A 21,557-nucleotide genomic window follows, 5' to 3' on the forward strand; every position below is an offset into this window, starting at 1 on the left:
AGACCTCTGACAACTGAACCTTCCATCATAGTCTCAGACCTAACACTGTGTCCAGCACACTGTAGTGTTTAATTGGTTGTTGACTGAAAGGACAATCTGGTTCACATCTGACCTTTTTAAATTAAGAATACACTTTGGATACCTGTCATGTCAGAACACAGACATCCATCTCATTCTGTTTAGTGGCTCTATAGTATCCCATCCCATGGACAGATTGTAGCTTCATAATCAATTTCTTACTAATGGATTTTAAGGGCATTTCTAATTTTTCACTGTTGTCACTGACCCTGTTTCTTTGTAAACTTGTGTGCATCTGTCTGTTAGTAAGTTTATAGAAGGGAAATCACTGGGTCAAAGGTTCAGGGTATTATAAAACTGGAGAGGGAATATCAATTGCTTTCCCTGCAAATGGTGTCAATACCCAGTCCTCCCGGCAGTGCCCAAGTATGTCTGTTTCCCCCACCCCTGCCATCATGCAGTGTCACCAAACTTCCTTGGCATCTCCTTGGTTAAGTTGCATTTCTTTAATAACAAGTGAGGCTGGGGATTATTTTTGGATGGTTATCAGCCATTTGTATTCCCTCTTCAGTAAAATGTCTCTGTCTTTTGTCCATGTTTCTATCGAGTTGTTTTTTTCATTTGGATTTTATAAGAACTCTTTCTATATTTTCCCTTCATTGACATTTATTTCTCAACTTTATGGTATGTTGTCACAGAGAAGTTTTTCATTTTCATGCTGTCACGTTTATCAATCATTTTTCTCCCTTTCTCTGTCTCTCAGTCTACACCCATCTGTGCACAGGCAGAGGAAAAATGCTCAACAAGCGTCACCACCGGCTACTTCTGGTATGGGGCAGGCTGAGACGGTTTGTAGCTCATTTCTCTGTATTTTTCTGTATGGCTTTTTTTTTTTTTTAAAGCATTATCATTTTAATTAAAAATAGCTGTTTTATCAAAAGCAGCAGTAAGGCACCTGCATTTACGTCATTCTTAGAAAAGGTTTATAATGTCTGAAATCATAATTGCATTCTGCCACTTTTCTAATTTTGTGGCTTCCCGGGTGGCGCAGTAGTAAAGAGTCCGCTTGCCAGTGCAGGAGACTCAAGAGACTGAGATTTGGTCACTGAATCAGGATGATCTCCTGGAGGAGGAAATGCCAACCCACTCCAGTATCCTTACCTGGAGAATCCCATGGACAGAGGAGCCTGGAGGGCTACAGTCCATGGGGTCACAAAGGGTCAGACACAACTGAGCATGCGTGCACACTTCTTCTCTAATTTTTAAAAAAATAGGCTAATGTTGTTAGAGATTTTGAAAATTAAAAATAGTACTCTGATCATTTCTAATAAATTAATTTCACTTTATAGCAAATATACCACAATTAACAAGAGCCAGTAAGAAGTGCTGCCATTTACTAAATAGTTTGCACCTACCAGGGGCCATGCGGAGAAGGCAATGGCACCCCCCTCCAGTACTCTTGCCTGGAAAATCCCATGGACTGAGGAGCCTGGTAGGCTGCAGTCTGTGGGGTCGCTAGGAGTCGGACACGACTGAGGGACTTCACTTTCACTTTTCACTTTCATGCATTGGAGAAGGAAATGGCAACCCACTCCAGTGTTCTTGCCTAGAGAATCCCAGGGACGGGGGAGCCTGGTGGGCTGCCGTCCATGGGGTCGCACAGAGTTGGACACGACTGAAGTGACTTAGCAGCAGCAGCAGCAGCAACCAGGGGCCACGAGTGAGCACCTATCAGCCACCAGCAAGGCCTGACCGAGGCCAATAACTCACCCAGAGCAGGAACCTGAACCCAGACTTTCTGTCGTTGGTAGAGAAACTGATAAATTATTTCATCATACTTTGCAAATGACAGTTCTCTAAATTTGGGGATTACTGAGTGTCAGAGCTGCCCTGAAAACTGACAAGAGAGATATACCATTTTAATGTCAGAGATGTGAAAAAGTTGTCCAAGCCAGTGTGGTGTTAATTTATACCCCTTGAAAGCACACACCCACAGCCATGTTCTTGCTCACATAAAAGAAATTCTGTAATTTTTCTCCTGGATAGGAAAACAAGGTTCTAGTGCCAAGATCTGCCTTGAAGAGCTTTGGAAGCAGTCATGCTTGCTTGATTTCCTCACAGAACCCTGCTGCAGAGGACCTGCCGGCCGACGACAGCCCTTTCATCAGGCCCTCTGTGATGGCTCTGTGGGGCTGGCTTTATGCTGCTCCATTTTAATGGGCTAGGTTCTAAAATACTTTGGAACTTTTCTACATTCTACAGAAAATAAAAGGTCTTTTCTCCCTGGGTGTTTCTCTCATTCCAAAGGAATGAAGAGTGAAAAAATAAGAGGGGAAATAACAAAACCCCCTTTCTTTGTGTGTAATTAATAAATGGCTTTTAGGCATGGGCTCCCTTGGAAAGCTGTGGCCACACTGTACCTTTCTGTATTTTAGGTAAAGTCGCTAAAGAAAAGGGGAGTCTTGATAAACGTTTAACAATTACTATTAATAAATAAAAGGAACTCATACTGGCAATAAGCCAAATGGTTCACAAAGCACTTTCCATTGTGAATCTTTGAGCTCTTCTGTGAAGTAGATACGGTCTTTCATAGTTTTTTTTTTTTTTTTAAAGACTAAAGGACTTGTATTATCAAACAACTGGTAAACAGAAGTGTCAGACTCCAACCGAGTGACTGGTTTTCTGATTTCAAATTCAATGCCATCTTTTCATTATTATTTTTAATTGGAGGATAATTGCTTTACACTGTTGTGTTGGTTTCTGCCATACAACAGCACAAATCAGCCATAAGTGTGTGTGAGTGTGTGTGTGTGTGTGTATACATATATCACCTCCTTCTTGAGTGTCCCTCCCAGCCCAACCACCACCCCACCCCTCTAGGTCATCAGGAGCACTGGGCTTGGCTCCCTGTGTTGTAAGGCAACTTCCCACTAGTCTCTGCTTTGCAGGTGGTAGTATGAATATGTCAGCGCTACTCTCTCAATTTGTCCCACCTTCTCCTTCCCCTGCTGTGCCCACAAGTCTGTTCTCTACATCTGCATCTCTATTGTCCTGCAAATAGGTTCATCAATACCTTTTTCTAGATTCCATGCTGCTGCTGCGGCTAAAGTCACTTCAGTCGTGTCCGACTCTTTGTGACCCTGTAGACGGCAGCCCACCAGGCTCCGCCGTCCCTGGGATTCTCCAGGCAAGAACACTGGAGTGGGTTGCCATTTCCTTCTCCAATGCATGAAAGTGAAAAGGGAAAGTGAAGTCGCTCAGTCGTGTCCGACTCTTCGAGACCCCATGGACTACAGCCTACCAGGCTCCTCCATCCATGGGATTTGCCAGGCAAGAGCACTGGAGTGGGTTGCCATTGCCTTCTCCGTACAAGTACATTAATATATGACATTTGTTTTTCTCTTTCTGACTTAATTCACTCTGTATAACAGGCTCTAGGTTCATCCACCTCAGTTCAACTGACTCACATTCATTCCTTTTTATGGATGAGTAATATTCCATTGTATATATGTACCACAACTTATCTATTCACCTGTCAATTCAAATCCAAATGCTACCTTGACTTCATAAAGCTATCTTTTTAATGATCATAGGCAAGTATTTATTTCAACACTCACTAATCTTTATTAACCTCAAGAATAAACAACAATAAAAGTCACCTATCAAACTTTACAAGTATTATAAAGATAAGTGGGGACTACCCTGGTTATCCAGTGGTTAAACATCTGCCATTCAATGCAGGGGCTGTGGGTTAAATCCCTGATCAGGGAATAAGAACCCGCATTCTGCAGGACAACTAAGCTCGTGAACGGCAACTACTGAGCCCGTGCAATCTAAAGCCTGTGCTCCATAACTAGAGAAACCTGTGTGCCGCAACGTCAGAAACCTGCACTGCGGTGAGAAGCCCATGCGCCACAACTGGAAAAGCCCTCTCAGTGCAGTGAAGACCCAGCACAGCCAAAAAAGAAGTGAATTCTTCAATATCCTAGATAAAGGGAGATTCTTCTCAGAGTCAATCTAAATGTAATAAAGGGAAAGACTGAGAACTTGAAAATGCTAAGAAAACTTGTGTGTGGCAAAAAAAAAAACCCATAAATACACAAACACACACAAATTAGAGCTAATAAGCAAGTTTAGAAAGGTTGCAGGATGCAAAGTGAACATACTCAAAAAATAATTTGTCTTTCTATGCACAGGCATGGACAGAAAGAAAAGGAAATTAAGAAAATACTTCCATTTGTAATAACATAAAAAACCACAAAATACTTGAGAATAAATCTACCAAAATAAGTACAAAACTGGTACTATAAAACATGGTTGAAAGAAATTAAGACATAAATAAATAAGAGATATTTATGGATTTTACAAATTGAAAGGCTTAATACTGTTAAGATGTCAATATTTCACAATGGAAATATAGATTCACTGTAATCCTATCAAAATCCCAGCTGTTTCCTTCTTTTTTTTTCTTTCCAGAAACTGGAAAGAAAAAGTTTAGATTAAAATTCATAGGAAAATGTAAGGGACCCGGAATAGCCAAAGCAATCTTGAAAAAGAATAATAAAGTTGGAGATGTTACACTTAATGGATTTCAAAACTTACTACAAAATTTGTACTTGAATCTTCATAGTAGTGTTATTCATAATATCCATACTACTACTACTACCAAGTCGCTTCAGTCGTGTCCACCTCTGTGTAACCCCATAGATGGCAGCCCACCAGGCTCCCTCGTCCCTGGGATTCTCCAGGCAAGAGTACTGGAGTGGGTTGCCATTTCCTTCTCCAATACATGAAAGTGAAAAGTGAAAGGAAGTCGCTCAGTCGTATCCGACTCTTAGCGACCCCAAGGACTGCAGCCCACCAGGCTCCTCCATCCATGGGATTTTCCAGGCAAGAGTACTGGAGTGGGGTGCCATTGCTTTCTCCAATAATATCCATAAACTTACTACAAAACAACAACAACTGAGATTGTGATATGGGCATAAGAATAGACATATAGCTCAATGGAATAGAATTGAAAGACTAGACATAAATCCTTACATTCTTGGTCAACTGACTTGGACATGGGTGCCAAGTAATTCAATGATGAAAGAATAGTCCTTTTAATAAATGGTTCTGGGACAACTGAGAATCCACATACAAAAGAATGAAGTTAGACCCTTGCTTCATATCATATAAACACTTAATTTGAAATGAACACAAAAAACCCTTAAAGTCAACAATAAAAAGACAAATAACTATATTAAAAATGGATAAAGGATTTGAATAGGCATACCTCCAAAGAAGATAAACAAAAGGCCAAGTAAACAGATAAAAAGATGCTGAACATCTTTAGTCATTAGAGAAATGCAAATCAGAACTACAGTGAGATACAATTCCACACTCTTTAGGATGTTTAAAATAAAACAGACACTTAAAAGGGTGGGTAAGGATGTGAAGAAAGCGAAACTCATTCACTACTCGTGGAGATGTAAAATGCTGAGGTCACTTTGGGAAATACTTTGGCAATTCCTCCAAAAGAATTGGAGGAATAACTCTAAATATTGAGTTACTACATGATCCAAAAATTCCACTCCTAGACTTATACACAAGAGATCTGAAAATATACATCCTTGAAAACCTTATATATGAATGTTAATAGCAACATTATTCATAATAACCATAAAGTGGAGACAACCCAAATGTCAGTAAACTGATGAATATAAACAAAAGGAGTACTATTCAGTCATAAATAGGAAATGAAGTACTGATACATGCATGCTAAACACAAATGAACCTTGTAAAAATTATGCTAAATAACAGAAGTCAAAGACAAAAGGCCACATATTATATGAACTGTCCATAACAGACAAATCCACAGAGATAGAGATTAGATGGTAGTTGCCAGAGGGTGGGAAGAGGAGGGAATAGGAATGGCTCCTAATGGGCACAAGGTTTCTCTTAAGGTGGTGAAAAATTTCTGGAATTAGATAGTAGTAATGGTTGTACAAAGAACATTCCAAAGAATAGCAAGAAGAGATAAGAAAGGCTTCCTTAGCGATCAATGCAAAGAAACAGAGGAAAACAACAGAATGAGAAAGACTAGAGATCTCTTCAAGTAAATTAGAGATACCAAGGGAACATTTCAAGCAAAGATGGGCTCGATAAAGGACAGAAATGGTATGGACCTAATAGAAGCAGAAGATATTAAGAAGAGGTGACAGGAATACACAGAAAAACTGTACAAAAAAGATCTTCATGACCCAGATAATCACAAAGGTGTGATCGCTCACCTAGAGCCAGACATCCTGGAATGTGAAGTCAGGTGGGCCTTAGAAAGCATCATTACGAACAAAGCTAGTGGAGGTGATGGAATTCCAGTGGAGCTATTTCAAATCCTGAAAGATGATGCTGTGAAAGTGCTGCACTCAACATGCCAGCAAATTTGGAAAACTCAGCAGTGGCCACAGCACTGGAAAAGGTCAGTTTTCATTCCAATCCTAAAGAAAGGCAATGCCAAAGAATGCTCAAACTACTGCACAATTGCACTCATCTCACACACTTGTAAAGTAATGCTCAAAATTCTCCAAGCCAGGCTTCAGCAATACGTGAACCATGAACTTCCAGATGTTCAAGCTGGTTTTAGAAAAGGCAGAGGAACCAGAGATCAAATTGCCAACATCCGCTGGATCATGGAAAAAGCAAGAGAGTTCCAGAAAAACATCTATTTCTGCTTTATTGACTATGCCAAAACCTTTTACTGTGTGGATCATAATAAACTGTGGAAAATTCTTCAAGAGATGAGAATACCAGACCACCTGACCTGCCTCTTGAGAAATTTGTATGCAGGTCAGGAAGCAACAGTTAGAACTGGACATGGAACAACAGACTGGTTCCAAATAGGAAAAGGAGTTCGTCAAGGCTGTATATTGTCACCCTGCTTATTTAACTTCTATGCAGAGTACATCATGAGAAACGCTGGGCTGGAAGAAGAACAAGCTGGAATCAAGATTGCTGGGAGAAATATCAATAACCTCAGATATGCAGATGACACCACCCTTATGGCAGAAAGTGAAGAGGAACTAAGAAGCCTCTTGATGAAAGTGAAAGAGGAAAGTGAAAAAGTTGGCTTAAAGCTCAACATTCAGAAGACGAAGATCATGGCATCTGGTCCCATCACTTCATGGGAAATAGATGGGGAAACAGTGTCAGACTTTATTTTTTGGGCTCCCAAATCACTGCAGATGGTGACTGCAGCCATGAAATTAAAAGACGCTTACTTCTTGGAAGAAAAGTTATAACCAATCTAGATAGCCTATTCAAAAGCAGAGACATTACTTTGCCAACGAAGGTCCATCTAGTTAAGGCTATGGTTTTTCCAGTGGTCATGTATGGATGTAAGAGTTGGACTGTGAAGAAAGCTGAGCGCCAAAGAATTGATGCTTTTGAACTGTGGTGTTGGAGAAGACTCTTGAGAGTCCCTTGGACTGTAAGGATATCCAAGCAGTCCATTCTAAAAGAGATCAGCCCTGTGATTTCTTTGGAAGGAATGATGCTAAAGCTGAAACTGCAGTACTTTGGCCACCTCATGCGAAGAGTTGACTCATTGGAAAAGACTCTGATGTTGGGAGGGATTGGGGGCAGGAGGAGAAGGGGACGACAGAGGATGAGATGGCTGGATGGCATCACTGACTCGATGGATGTGAGTCTGAGTGAACTCCGGGAGTTGGTGATGGACAGGGAGGCCTGGCGTGCTGTGATTCATGGGGTCGCAAAGAGTCGGACACAACTGAGCGACTGAACTGAACTGAACTGAACCTAATGCCAGTAGTCATGTACGGATATGAGAGTTGGACCATAAAAAAGGCTCAGCACTAAAGAATTGATGCTTTTGAACTGTGGTGTTGGAGAAGACTCTTGAGAGTCCCTTGGACAGCAGGGAGATCAAACCAGTCCATCCTAAAGGAAATCAACCCTGAACATTCACTGGAAGGACTGATGCTGAAGCTGAAGCTCCAATACTTTGGCCACCTGATGCAAAGAGCTGACTCGTTAGAAAAGACCCTGATGCTGGGAAAGACTGAAGGCAGGAGGAGAAGGGAGCAGCAGAGAATGAAATGGTTGGATGGCATCAATGACTCAATAAACATGAGTGTGAGCAAAAGTGAAGGACAGGGAAGTCTGGTGTGCTGCAGTCCATGGGATCGCAGAGAGTCAGACACAACTTAGCTACTAAACAACAACAACTTAAATGCCAAAACATAAACTATTTTAAAAACTATGTTATGTACATAAAATAGAGTATTATCCATCTATATAACAAATAAAGAAGATTTAAATGAATTATAAAGTGATTTTTCAGGATGTATTGTTAGGTGAAAAAAGCAAATATGCACATAACAAATAGCTTGGTAAGAAGAGGGAGAGACATTTCAACTGATAAATGTACATAGAAGGACAGACGGAAAAATCACTGATTTGCAGCCATCATGGTAAAGACTGGCTTGCGAAAGACTCATCAATGGATGCTAAACTTGGAGAGACATTTCAAAGAGGAGTAAGATATTTACATAGTCTTAAAAATGTCTCTTTACAGAATGGTTATTGGCTGCAAACAGAAAAATTGTTATTATACAGTGAAGTAGCACACACATCACTGGAAGGTAAATTAAAGTCACCAGTGGAGGACAGATGAATTTCATGTGTCTCCAGATACAATACCCCCCAAAAATATAATGTCCTCTTGTAGCATTCTAGCTGGGCTTGCACTCAGAATCTAGCCAGGAGGAAGCATCAGATAAACCCAAACTAAGGCACAGTCTATGAAATAACTGGCCTGTATTCTTCAAAAATTTCATTGTCATTAAGAGACAATGACAAGCTGAGAAACTGTTTAGATTACAAAAGACCAGAGTCCTTGACAACTAAGTGCAGTACTTGATCGTGAACTTTATTTTTATTGGAGCAGGAAAAAATTGGCAAGAAGGACAGTATTGGGCTAACTGACAAAACAGAATATGGCCCATACCGATCTTAATATTCCTGAATTCACCTTTTCTGGATAGACCTGTGAACTCTGATGAGATTCTAGTATCCTATGAAACAAAGTTTGGGGAATGTGTAAACCAAGCTCAAATCTTTGCAATGCATACCACTGGGTCTTAGAAGCCATTTTTTATTCTAGTGAATTTTGTAAGGGGTGATGGCCCTTGCAGGAATACTCTGAGTATATCTTGATTTCTTGCTTTGAACTTTAGGAATTGGTGCAGCAAAGTCAGTGCTGAGACTTTGAGGGCAGGTCTGTCCTCAGCAGATCTTTGAGGGAGGGTATGGTCAGGATACATGGAGGGTATGTGGACTTGGAAAAAATTTAAATTAATAAAATTTGTAAAATGGGAGTTCAGTCACTCAGTCGTGTCTGACTCTTTGTGACCCCATGGATTGCAGCACACCAGGCTCCCCTGTCCATCACCAACTCCCAAAGCTTGCTCAAACTCATGTCCATCGAGTTGGTGATGCCATCCAACCATCTCATCCTCGGTCATCTCCTTCTCATCCTGCCTTCAGTCTTTCCCAGCATCAGGGTCTTTTCCAATGAGTCAGTGCTTCGCATCTCGTGGCCAAAGTATTGGAATTTTAGCTATAGCATCAGTCCTTCCAATGAATATTCAGGACTGATTTCCTTTAGCATTGACTGGTTGGATCCTTGCTGTCCAAGAGACTTTCAAGAGTCTTCTCCAACACCACAATTCAAAAGCATCAGTTCTTCGGTGCTCAGCTTTCTTCATAGTCCAGCTCTCACATCCATACTTGACTACTGGAAAAACCATAGCTTTGACTAGACGGACCTTTGTTGGCAAAGTAATGTCTCTGCTTTTTAATATGCTGTCTAGATGGGGAAACAGTGGAAACAGTGTCAGACTTCATTTTTTGGGCTCCAAAATCACTGCAGATGGTGACTGCAGCCATGAAATTAAAAGACGCTTACTCCTTGGAAGAAAAGTTATGACCAACCTAGATAGCATATTCAAAAGCAGAGACATTACTTTGCCAACAAGCTCTGTCTAGTCAAGACTATGGTTTTTCCTGTGGTCATGTATGGATGTGAGAGTTGGACTGTGAAGAAGGCTGAATGCTGAAGAATTGATGCTTTTGAACTGTGGTGTTGGAGAAGACTCTTGAGAGTCCCTTGGACTGCAAGGAGATCCAACCAGTCCATTCTGAAGAAGATCAGCCCTGGGATTTCTTTGGAAGGAATGATGCTAAAGCTGAAACTCCAGTACTTTGACCACCTCATGCGAAGAGTTGACTCATTGGAAAAGACTCTGATGCTTGGAGGGATTGGGGGCAGGAGGAGAAGGGGACGACAGAGGATGAGATGGCTGGATGGCATCACTGACTCGATGGATGTGAGTCTGAGTGAACTCCAGGTAATGGACAGGGAGGCCTGGCGTGCTGCGATTCATGGGGTTGCAAAAAGTCTGACACGACTGAGTGACTGAACTGAAACTGAACTGAGGGTGGTCATAGCTTTTCTTCCAAGGAGCAAGCATCTTTTAATTTCATGGCTGCAGTCACCAACTACAGTGATTTTAGAGCCCAAATAAAGAAAGTCTCTCACTATTTCCATTGTTTCCCCATCTATTTGGGAAGAAGACCAGATGCCATGATCTTAGTTTTCTGAATGCTATGTAAAATAGTATTAAAAAAGTTGACAAAGTTGGTGTAAAAGTAGCTCAATTAAGAGCAAAGAAAAGCAAATTTCTGGTGGCCAGGTAAATCAAAACAACCCTTTGGCAGAATGTCAATAAAAATCAAGAAGTATAAAATATTAATGCTTTACCTACCAGCAGTTTAACTTCTGGTAATTTATATTGGCAAATAACTTAAAGAAAGACAAAAGTTTTTTATAAGAATATTAAGAATTATTGATACTAGCAAAAAATCGCAAATCTACCAGTGTTCTTTTGCGTAGTACATGTCCTGACCAGCCACAGACAGAACGTTGGTCTAAAGCTGGACCCCCCATCTCCTTCACCACCCCACATCTGTGCACCTCCCAGGCCTGTCATTTCCGCTCTCCGTACATCTGTATCAGCTCCGTCCAGGTCGCTCCATTCTCACGACACCGCCTGAGTCCGGGCTGTCACCGTCCCTACCTGGTCTGCTGCAGCATCTCCTGAGCCACCTCCCTGCTTATCTCTCTGCCGTCCAGGCCATTCTCCATGCTGCAGAGCAACACTTCTAGACAGACAATCTGATGATGTCCCTCTCCCTGCTTGAAAACCCTTAACTGCCCTTAGGGCAAAGCTCGAATTCCTTACCATGACTTTCCACACCCATTGCCCAGGGATCAGGAACTCCTCGCAGTTCCCCCAAATGTGTCAAATCTTGTCTTACCTTCAGAACTTGCCATGTACTCTGCCCCGTGCCTGGGTCGGTCTTCCCTGCCTCCTGGTACTTTCTGAGGCAGGCATCTGCATGCATTACCTTTGCTTCCTCACACCTCACTACAGTACAATCTGGATTCTGTCCTCATTAGTGCCCCAGGGCTTCCCTCAACTAGGCCATCAATAAAAGGAAAAGAAAAACAAGAGAAGGAGAGGGAGAACTTTCCCAAAATTCACATATTGCACCAGCAGGCACGGTGCCCAACGCTTCACAAATATTAACTCACTTTTCCTCCCAACAGCTCCGTGTCCTCCAGAACAGCAAAAGGTTTCAAAAGGAAGAGGATCTCTCTTTCTTCTTTACTTTTCTTCCTGTTTTTCTGGCAAAATCTTCTTTTTTGCTTTACCGATTTATCCTTCTTTATGCAACCAACGAATACCAACGTTCCTCAAGACTCTGTCATCCTTTTCCCTTCTCACTCCATGAAGCCTCCTTGGGTGATCTCACTCTCTCCCAAGGCAATTAGTGTGTACAAGGGGAGGACTTTTAAAACTATTTTATCAACTCTAGTCCTGATTATATAACTATCTAGCTGTTGCTGCTGCTTGGATGCCTTAGGGCATCTCAGACTCACCATCAAAACCTGAGCTCATCTGGTCATCCCTCAGTCACCCCTGCTCCCCCACACACATCTTCTCAGGTGTCCAGACTAGAAACCCAGGAGTCGTCTTTGACTCTTCCCCTTCCCTCTTTGTCCTGTATCCTTTCAATTTCTATATCTCATAAATTCTGCCTCCTAAATCTTTGTCATACCCAACTCCTTCATCCTTACTAACATCATCCTGGTTTAAGCCACCTCCATCTTCACCTTCACTACTTCAGTCTGGCTCCACTCCAGGCATACCCTCCCCCGTCTACTCTCTGCATACCAGCCAGAATTACCTTTCAAAAAACAGTGCATTTAAATCTGGGCTATGCCATTTATTGACTGTGTACTCCTGGGCATATCACTCAACCGTCCTAATTCTTGACTGACTTATCTATAAAATGATAATAATAAATCATAGGATAGTTATTAGTATTTAAGGGAGATGATCCAGAGAAAGTGAGAGAATGGCACACTCTAATAAACTGTGCATGGGAGTCTAAACAGTCATACAAATTTGTAAAGAAATAGCAATAAAGAACTCTCAGTACTGTATCATTATATCTGATTTGAAATAAAAAATGAGTTAGTCTATATTTTACAACTTTAATAGGGAAAAATTCTCAGAAAACAATTCAAAAGGTGCTTTTAGCAGATGACACCATATAAAAACATCAAACTGATGTGATGGTTAGTTGTATGCATCAGCTTGGCTAGGCGGTGGTGTCTAGTTGGTAGGTCAAATACTAGTACCTCATTGTTAGGTCAAATACTAGTTTAAATGTTGCTTTGAATGTACATTGTAGTCGTGATTAACATTTATGATCAGTAGACTTTGAATGAAGGAGATTACCTTCAACAATATGAGTAGGCCTCATACAGAACAAAAGGCTGAGGTTCCAGTAAAGAAGGGGGGCTGTGACATAGAGACTCTGCTTGTGTTTTCAGCTGGCCCACCTACCCTGTGGATTTCAGACTTGTCAGCCCCCACAACTGTGTGAGCCAATTCCTTAAATAAATCCTTCTCTTTCTCTATGTATACATCCAACTGGTTCTGTTTTGGAGAACCCTAACTGACACACTCACAGACGAATCTTTTAATGATAAAGTGGAACAGCAGCTACCAGATGACAGTTCTAAGTAACTTCAGGTAAAGGTCGCAGAATGTGGTAGAAAATAACCCTAATACCTTTGGTCACATAATCTGTACATAGATAAGCTTTAAAGTATAAAAAGCTTTGTCTGTGAAACAAGACTTAAATTATGCACCCGCATGAGAAAGCCACCTTCAGGGAGTCCCGGGTTGTTTGTGGAGCAGGCACGGGTAACAGAGGACTGGTAATCCCATGCTTGCCCACGTGGGCACCTATGTGAAGATGTTTGTTGAACTTTTACTCCAGGTGGTGTTGTATGTACCTAGAGCACATAACTAAGCCAGACATTCTCAGAGCTGCTATTCCACTTTTGTCTGTGAGAAGCAGTGGGTCAGAACAGCTTTGGTGGCCAGGACACTGCAGCTTACCTGTATAAGGTTGTTGATGGATGCATCATGAAATCCCAGGGCTTGCTCTGCAGCTGCCAACTCCCGCAGTATTGGTACACACTCAAGACTTTTTTCACCTCTACTGATCTCAGTATATTCTAAAGCCTCTTGGTAGTGGGGCAGAGCTTCTTTTGATTTCTTCTGACCTTGATATACCCTAAAAAACAAAGGGATTATTTTTTAAATAATTAAAATGGGAGATACTGAAAATAAAAGATGCTGACTCCTATTCCCCAGGTTCATTTATTAGGCAGCTAAGCCTTATTTTCCTCCAAGGATCAGCAGGGCATAGTGGTTAAGAGGAGAGACATTGGGATAATCAGGAAGATTGAAATCATGGCTCTATCACTTACTAGGTGTAGGACCTTCAAGTCACTCAACAGTTTCTCATCTGTAAGTTAACAAAAGGTATCTTGAAAAGAAAAAGCTATGTTAAAAGAAAACCTATGACAAACCTAGATAGTGTATTCAAAAGCAGAGACATCACTTTGCCAACAAAGGTCCATATAGTCAAAGCTATGGTTTTTCCAGTAGTCATGTACGGATGTGAGAGTTGAACCATAAAGAAGGCTCAGAGCTGGAAAAAATTGATACTTTTGAACTGTGGTGTTGGAGAATACTCTTGAGAGTTCCTTGGATAGCAAGGAAATCAAACCAGTCAGTCTTAAAGGAAATCAACCCTGAATATTCACTGAAAGGACTGCTGCTGAAGCTGAAGCTCCAATACTTTGGCTATCTGATGCAAATAGCCAACTCACTGGAAAAGACCCTTACTGGGAAAGATTGAGGGCAGGAGGAGAAGGGGGTGACAGAGGATGAGATGGTTGGATGGCATCACCGACTCAATGGACACGAGCATGAGCAAATTCCAGAAAACAGTGAGGGACAGAGAAGCCTGGTGTGCTGCAGTCCATGGAGTTACAAAGAGTTGGACATGACTTAGCGACTGAAAAACAACAAGTTAACGATAATAACAGTGCCCGCTTCACTGCATTGCTATGAAGATTAAATTAAAGTGGTTGATACTAATAAAAAGAACATCTAGAACAGTCTCTGACACGTAGTAAGCACTGTGGAGGTGTTGGTTTAAAAAATATAAAATATTAAAACAACAACAGTAATCAGAAAGCACGCTAAGATGCTGATAACTAATCTACTGAGAAATTATAGAAATTTCCCAGTTTGATGAGGGTGTAAAGCACTCTCATTAACTGTTGGGAAGAATGTAATTTGGGTACAAGCTTTTCTATACCAGAATTATACATATATATGTATACATATTTCTGCTAATTGCACTTTAAGTAGTTTATCTTGAGAAATACTCTGGCACAAGAACTATATATAAGAATGTTTACTGAAGCATTCTTTGTAATACTGGAAAAGTATAACGCACTTAAAATACCTCAGTAGATTATTATTAAGTGGGTTATAGTAAGTACATCTACATTGTGGAATGCCATGTAGCCATTAAAGTTAATTTTGATCTGTATTTATCATCATAGAAGTATATCCACTATATATTATTCAGCAAAAAGGCAGATTACAAAACACTTTATATAACCTTGAAGAAAGTGAAAGTCACTCAGTCGTGTCTGACTCTGCTCCGTGATCTACATAGTCCTTGGAATTCTCCAGGCCAGAACACTGGAGTGGGTAGCCTTTCTCTTCTCCAGGGGATCTTCCTATCCCAGGATTGAACCCAGGTCTCCTGCATTGCAGGTGGATTCTTTACCAGCTAAGTCATAATCTTACACATGTGAAAATTTTGCATCTAATCTACATGTAAACATATGCATAAAGAGCTATCTAAATGTCACTAAAATGTTAGCAATAGTTATTTCTAAGGAGTTTTGAATTATTTTACTCTTACTTATACTTTATAAATTTCCCAAATTTTCTTCTATAAAAATATATTACTTTTACATGAGAAAAATGTTAATTTAAAGGTGGTAGTGGGAAAATCGCAGAGGGCACTGGGGACCCACTCCAGTACTCTTGCCTGGAAAATCCCATGGGCAGAGGAGCCTGGTAGGCTGCAGTCCGTGGGGTTGCTAAGAGTCGGACACGACTGAATGACTTCACTTTCACTTTTCACTTTCATGCATTGGAGAAGGAAATGGCAACCCACTCCAGCGTTCTTGCCTGGAGAATCCCAGGGATGGAAGCCTGGTGGGCTGCCGTCTATGGGGTTCCAAAGAGTTGGGCACGACTAAAGTGACTTAGCAGCAGCAGCAGCAATTATAAAAAAAATTAATAAACAGAAACCTCAATTAAATAGAGTCAGGAGCCCGGAATTTGGAATTTTCCTGCCCTGGGAGGACAGCGGAGCCCAATGGGAAGAAGAAAGACTCCTCTTCATTCCTGGCAAGAACTTAGCCAGTGAAAAGTCATGGACTCTTTGTGTACTCTGGCTCTCTCAAATTCTTTCCTCTTCTATAAAAGCATTTTCCTTCCCTGGCCAGGTGGAGTCTTGCATATCATTCACCATGGTTTCAAACCCCCAGATTGAAATTTTCTGCCGACCCTTTATGAACCTAATTTTTTATTTCTGGAGAAATAACTGGCAGCCTTTTTTTTTTTTTTTTTCCCTAGGTCAACATAGTCATTGAATACTTTTCACAACTAGTTTGCCCTCCAGTAAATTTCAAAGGAAATGACTAATAGGGTTACTTTTCAGATCTGTGGTTCAGATGATCATAGTGAAATAAAATGTTCATTGAATAGCTTATGAACTGGGATACGTTCTATAATTGTAAAGAGGTTGACAACACCAGAGGAGGTCAGGGATATGTTCCTGGACCAAGAAGCATCTAGGTTGTAACTTGCAGGAACTCTAACGTTGGATGGTTCTTTGAAGACCTACAAGACCTTTTAGAACTAACACCCAAAAAAGATGTCCTTTTCATTATAGGGGACTGGAATGCAAAAGTAGGAAGTCAAGAAACACCTGGAGTAACAGGCAAATTTGGCCTTGGAATACGGAATGAAGCAGGGCAAAGACTAATAGAGTTCTGCCAAGAAAATGCACTGGTCATAGCAAACACACTCTTCCAACAACACAAGAGAAGACTCTACACATGGACATCACCAGATGGTCAATACCAAAATCAGACTGATTATATTCTTTGCAGCCAAAGATGGAGAAGCTCTATACAGTCAACAAAGACAAGACCAGGAGCTGACTGCGGCTCAGATCATGAACTCCTGATTACCAAATTCAGACTTAAATTGAAGAAAGTAGGGAAAACCACTAGACCATTCAGGTACGACCTAAATCAAATCCCTTATGATTATACAGTAGAAGTGAGAAATAGATTTAAAGGGCTAGATCTGATAGATAGAGTACCTGATGAACTATGGAATGAGGTTTGTGACATTGTACAGGAGACAGGGATCAAGAACATCCCCATGGAAAAGAAATGCAAAAAAGCAAAATGGCTGTCTGGGGAGGCCTTACAAATAGCTCTGAAAAGAAGAGAAGCCAAAAGAAAAGGAGAAAAGGAAAGATATAAGCATCTGAATGCAGAGTTCCAAAGAATAGCAAGAAGAGATAAGAAAGCCTTCCTCAACGATCAATGCAAAGAAATAGAGGAAAACAACAGAATGGGAAAGACTAGATATCTCTTTAAGAAAATTAGAGATATCAAGGGAACGTTTCATGCAAAGATGGGCTCGATAAAGGACAGAAATGGTATGGACCTAACAGAAGCAGAAGATATTAAGAAGAGGTGGCAAGAATACACAGAAGAACTGTACAAAAAAGACCTTCACGACCCAGATAATCACGATGGTGTGATCACTGACCTAGAGCCAGACATCCTGGAATGTGAAGTCAAGTGGGCCTTAGAAAGCATCATTATGAACAAAGCTAGTGGAGGTGATGGAATTCCAGTTGAGCTCTTTCAAATCCTGAAAGATGATGCTGTGAAAGTGTTGCACTCAATATGCCAGCAAATTTGGAAAACTCAGCAGTGGCCACAGGACTGGAAAAGGTGAGTTTTCATTCCAATCCTAAAGAAAGGCAATGCCAAAGAATGCTCAAACTACTGCACAATTGCACTCATCTCACATGCTAGTAAAGTAATGCTCAAAATTCTCCAAGCCAGGCTTTAGCAATAACGTGAACCATGAACTTCCAGATGTTCAAGCTGGTTTTAGAAAAGGCAGAGGAACCAGAGATCAAGTTGCCAACATCTGCTGGATCATGGAAAAAGCAAGAGAGTTCCAGAAAAACATCTATTTCTGCTTTATTGACTATGCCAAAGCCTTTGACTGTATGGATCACAATAAACTGTGGAAAATTCTGAAAGAGATGGGAATACCAGAACATCTGACCTGCCTCTTGAGAAATCTGTATGCAGGTCAGGAAGCAACAGTTAGAACTGGACATGGAACAACAGACTGGTTCCAAATAGGAAAAGGAGTACGTCAAGGCTGTATATTGTCACCCTGCTTATTTAACTTCTATGCAGAGTACATCATGAGAAACGCTGGACTGGACTGGAAGAAACACAAGCTGGAATCAAGATTGCTGGGAGAAATATCAATACCCTCAGATATGTAGATGACACCACCCTTATGGCAGAAAGTGAAGAGGAACTAAAAAGCCTCTTGATGAAAGTGAAAGTGGAGAGTGAAAAAGTTGGCTTTAAGCTCAGCATTCAGAAAACTAAGATCATGGCATCCGGTCCCATCACTTCATGGGAAATAGATGGGGAAACAGTGGAAACAGTGTCAGACTTTATTTTTTTGGGCTCCAAAATCACTGCAGATGGTGACTGCAGCCATGAGATTAAAAGACGCTTACTCCTTGGAAGGAAAATTATGACCAACCTAGATAGCATATTCAAAAGCAGAGACATTAGTTTGCCAACAAAAGTCTGTCTAGTCAAGGCTATGGTTTTTCCTGTGGTCATGTATGGATGTGAGAGTTGGACTGTGAAGAAGGCTGAGCACCGAAGAATTGATGCTTTTGAACTATGGTGTTGGAGAAGACTCTTGAGAGTCCCTTGGACTGCAAGGAGATCCAACCAGTCCATTCTGAAGGAGATCAGCCCTGGGATTTCTTTGGAGGGAATGATGCTAAAGCTGAAACTCCAGTACTTTGGCCACCTGATGTGAAGAGTTGACTCATTGGAAAAGACTCTGATGCTGGGAGGGATTGGGGGCAGGAGGAGAAGGGGACGACAGAGGATAATATGGCTGGATGGCATCACTGACTCGATGGACATGAGTCTGAGTGAACCCTGGGAGTTGGTGACGGACAGGGAGGCCTAGCGTGCTGCGATTCATGGGGTCGTAAAGAGTCGGACACGACTGAGCGACTGAACTGAACTGAACTGAGCGTTGGAAAGAAGAGATTAATAGATGGTCTAGTAATGCTGGACTCATCTTCTAACTCTCTTAATGAGCTTAGAATGTAGTGGATACCAAGTAGCTTTATTGTTGTTAAGTTGTTCAGTCGGGTCTGACTCTTTTCGACCCCACGGACTGCACTACGCCAGGCTTCCCTGTCCTCCACCATCTCCCGGAATTTGCTCAAACTCACATCCCTTGAGTTGGCGGTTCCACTTTGTACATATCATATTTTATTTTTTGAGAGAAAATCCACTAGCATCTATGGTGATAGAAAGAGGCTTTTAAATATATGGCTGGTAACAAATCACTTAGCCAAACAATTAGATTCCTGGTAGACAAAGATTAAGTAACTGAAAACAGGAGTCAGCAAACTGTGGTCTATGGACCAAATCTACTCACTGACTACTTTTGTAAATAAAGTTTTATTGACATAGTCAGGCCCACTTGTTTACTTATTATCTACAGCTGCTTTTGCACTACAGTGGCAGAGTTGAATAGTTGCAACAGACACTATATGGCCTACAAAGGCAAAAACATTTATGGTCTGGGTCTTTACAGAAAAAGTTTGTACACCAACTTTTTATCTAGAATCTAGAAAAAGTCACAAACTTTTAAAATGACCTCTGATTTTTTTTTTTTTTTACGTAATTTAGCCTAGAGAACTCAGACAATGCCATAGATATTTCATCAAAGGAAAACAAAATTCAATTTCCTTTCTTATCTTCATAAATGATGAATAGTGTGCCAAGGAAGTAAAGAAGAGGTCCTTTGTTTCCAAAGTTGCCTGTAAAAGTCATAGAATAGTAATAAAGCCAACACAAACGCCAAGACGATTTCACCTGGGCAACAACTTTAAAAGAAAGCAGTATCCACAGCTTAGCAATCAAGCTTATACATGAGGAAAAAATAGAAAAGCACATGAAACAAGGCATACGTTAATTCATATATCAAAAATCCTTCCTTTCCTGAGATAGAACACAGAAGAAAAATATTTGGGGTTTTGTGAAGCCATCTAGCAACTGTCTTAGCTGAAGCATGCACAGCACTCCAAGTTAACACAGCAGTATCTTTTCAGGTATCAAAATGTCATCCTTCAGACACACCTGACTCTCAGAATTTTCTAGAAAAGAATACAGTGTGAGAGGCAGGGCAATCAGTTACAAATACTGCGACAGGAGAAGAAAACCCAAACAGTAGTTTTAGCATCCTTCCTAACTAGGACACACAACTCTGGGCAAGTACAAGATGCTCTGAAACTTGGTTTCATCGTCTGAACACTGGGGTCCAGTAGGGTTGCCGTGAGCATCAAAGGAGATCTGACCGTGCTTTAAAACTGAAGCCAGCCATGCAGGCTGATATGAAGTGCCTGCACACAATCATGCCCTTCACTCCTTCCCTCCCGGCCTGTGGTCTCTTTGGAACCGAGAGGCACAGTTTCGGGTGGTTTTCAAGTTGAAACGGGCTGAGGTGTGGGCTCAGCTTGTCCCCACCTGCATAAAATTCTACCCAAATAACGGGTAGAATCAGTCAAACTCATGCCTGCAAGTGAGGCAGGCATTTTCTTATACAACTGGGCTTTTTAAAAAATTGAGAATAATTTACTACAAGAGAAATATATAGTCATCATTAAATGAAGAGATATTAAAAATTAAAATATATCAATGTAATCACAACATCTAAAGATGACTGCTATACACTTTGATATATATACTTCCAGGTGATTTTCTATGCATTTTTTAAAAAGATCATAATGTTTTAGAACATGTGGCAATGAACGGTATACTATCGCTTTTAGTGGCTGCATGGTGCTATATAAAGTTTGACTGACCATTCATCTTCAAAAGTATTTGAAAGTGAAAGTGTTAGTTGCTCAGTCATGTCCGACTCTTTGCAACCCATGACTGTAGGCTGCCAAACTCCTCTGTCCATGGAATTCTTCAGGCAAGAACACTGGAGTGGGTTTCCATTCCTTTCTCCAGAGGATCTTCCTGATCCAGGGACTGAATCCGGGTCTCCTACATTGCGAGTGGATTCTTTACTGTCTGAGCTACCAGGGAAGTTCCCATCTTCAAAAATATTGTTTAGGACATATAAAAAAATGGATGGTGAAAAATACAGCTTGTGGAAAATTGTTACAAATTATATATTTCTGATGAGGGACTTGAATCCAGAATATATAAAGAACTCCTACAATAGTAATAAAAGATAAATAACCCAATTTAAAAACGAGCAAAACATCTGAATAGTCATTTCTCTGAAGATGCACACATAAAGAGATGTTCATCATTAGTCATCAAGACAACACAAATCAAAATTACAATGAGATACCACTTTACATCCATTAGGATGGTGGCATAACAACAATGATTTTTAAAAAGATAGTAACAGTGTTGATAAGGATGTGGAGAAATTGGATCCTCACACACTGCTTGTTGTTATGTAAAATTGTACAGTTGCTTTGGAAAACAGTGTCAGTTTCTCAAAAGTTTAAACAAGGAATTCCTGGATGACCTCACAATACACTACTAGGTATATACCCAAAAGAAATGAAAACATACGTTAACATAAAGACTTGTACACGAATGTTCATAACTGCACAGTTCATAAGAGGCAAAAAGCAGA

The 21,557-nt window shown here is 40.8% G+C and overlaps 1 protein-coding gene across 22 annotated transcripts in view; it reads right to left on the reverse strand.

The window, feature by feature from the left end:
* The window catches only part of TTC23 (tetratricopeptide repeat domain 23), a 159,429-nt gene that overhangs the window by 41,561 nt on the left and 96,311 nt on the right, over positions 1–21,557 (reverse strand). For all 22 annotated transcript variants that reach the window (XR_015150149.1, XR_015150153.1, XR_015150147.1 and 19 more), the window contains one exon: positions 13,557–13,734. Coding sequence is in view for 16 of the 22 variants with exons in the window: in XM_086364815.1 (XP_086220941.1) it covers positions 13,557–13,734 (178 nt within the window). In the remaining 6 variants the exon portion in view is untranslated. The remainder of the gene's footprint in view (positions 1–13,556; positions 13,735–21,557) is intronic.

Source organism: Bos grunniens, chromosome 21 (assembly GCF_055505025.1).
Source record: "Bos grunniens cultivar Pamir isolate PY7600 chromosome 21, Bosgru_T2T1.0, whole genome shotgun sequence".
Classification (NCBI taxonomy): Eukaryota; Metazoa; Chordata; class Mammalia; order Artiodactyla; family Bovidae; genus Bos; species Bos grunniens.